The sequence below is a fragment of the Alligator sinensis genome, unplaced genomic scaffold (assembly GCF_000455745.1).
Source record: "Alligator sinensis unplaced genomic scaffold, ASM45574v1 scaffold673_1, whole genome shotgun sequence".
Taxonomy (NCBI): Eukaryota; Metazoa; Chordata; order Crocodylia; family Alligatoridae; genus Alligator; species Alligator sinensis.
Window position 1 is genome coordinate 390919 of NW_005842829.1, and position 1315 is coordinate 392233.

Sequence of the window (1315 nt, forward strand, 5' to 3'; positions counted from 1 at the left end):
TCCGGGGGCCGGGACCCGAAGATCCGCAGGAAGTGCCAGTCCTCGGGCTCCTTGCCCACGCAGAAGTGGCTGCTCTCGAAGAGGTCGGACAGCTTGCGCCCGTCCTTCTCCCACTCCAGCACGGGGCCCGGCTGCCCCAGCACCCGGCAGCTGAACGCCACGTCCTCCCCGCGGCCGACACGCAGGGAGAGGGGCCGGGCCAGGAAGACGGGGGCCCAGTCGTCGGGGTGCCCCTCGCAGCACGGCTCCCCAGGCTCCACCTTGAGCGTGGCAGCAGCGTAGGTCTCGCCGACGCTGTTCTTGGCCTTGCAGATGTACTGCCCGCCGTCCTCGGGCGTCACCCGCGAGACCAGCAGGCTGTACACATTGCCCTCGGCCTGCACGCGGAAGCGCCCGGCCGGCGCGATGGGCGCCTTGTCCTTCTCCCAGGCGATGCTGGGCTGCGGGTCGCCCGTGATTTGGCACTTAAGGAGGGCATCGGCGCCGCTCTGCACGGTGAACGTGCGGGGGTAGGCGAGGAACCTGGGGGCCCCTCCAAACACGTCCATCTCCGCGTCTGCGGGGGCCGCGGCTGGGACCGGGCACCTGTGGGGCAGAACCGCGGCTCACAGCGGGCGTCAGGGAGCAGGGAGCTGCAATGGGGGAGAGGCTGGGGGCGGCCCGCCGTCCTGCTAGGAGCCCCAGCGCAGTGGCAACGGGCCCCGACCCCCTCGTTCCCCGCAGAGACCGGGGCTCCTTGGTGCCGCAAGCCCGGGGGACCCCACGAGTGCCGCGTGGGCTGCAGCCTGGGCCTGGCCACGCTGTCGCCGGCCCCTGGATTCCACGCCGGGCTGGGTGCATCGGGTTTCCCTGCCAGCTGCCAGCCCGGCCTATTGTTAGCTGGTTATTTCGGTCTCCTGGGGCCCCCGCCTCCCCGGGGACTCTGCGCACTTCCTCAGGGGCTGGAGCTGGGGCTTGCGGCGCTGCCCTGGGCATCAAGCGAGGGGAGGGGGCCGCTGGGGGGAACCGGCCCTCAAAGGCAACCGAGCCCAAGGGCCGGATGAGCCGGACCCGGGGCCTCTGGCTCCCCTGGGACAGGGACTCCTGGTAGTCTCCCCCTCTGGGGACGAGTGGGGCAAGACCCCTGAGCCCCTTCCCAGCTCAGTGCTGGCAGGAAGCAGGCAGCGGTGCCACCCCTCCACCCGTGCCCAGTGCCAGCAAGCAGAGGGCAGGGGCAGGGGCAGAGGGGCTCTGGGGGCAAGGGGCGGGGGGCAGCAGGTCTCCCCCTCCCGCGGGGACATTCCTGCGGCCTCACGCGCCGCGGCTGCATGCACTG

The 1315-nt window shown here is 72.2% G+C and overlaps 1 protein-coding gene across 1 annotated transcript in view; it reads right to left on the reverse strand.

Annotated features, from left to right (window-relative positions):
* Positions 1-2: 2 nt before the first annotated feature.
* The window catches only part of LOC112547955 (obscurin-like), a gene marked incomplete at its 3' end in the record, with an annotated part of 2208 nt that continues 895 nt past the window's right edge, over positions 3-1315 (reverse strand). Inside the window, exon 2 of the mRNA XM_025191528.1 lies at positions 3-585. Coding sequence (XP_025047313.1) covers positions 3-548 — 546 coding nt within the window. The remainder of the gene's footprint in view (positions 586-1315) is intronic.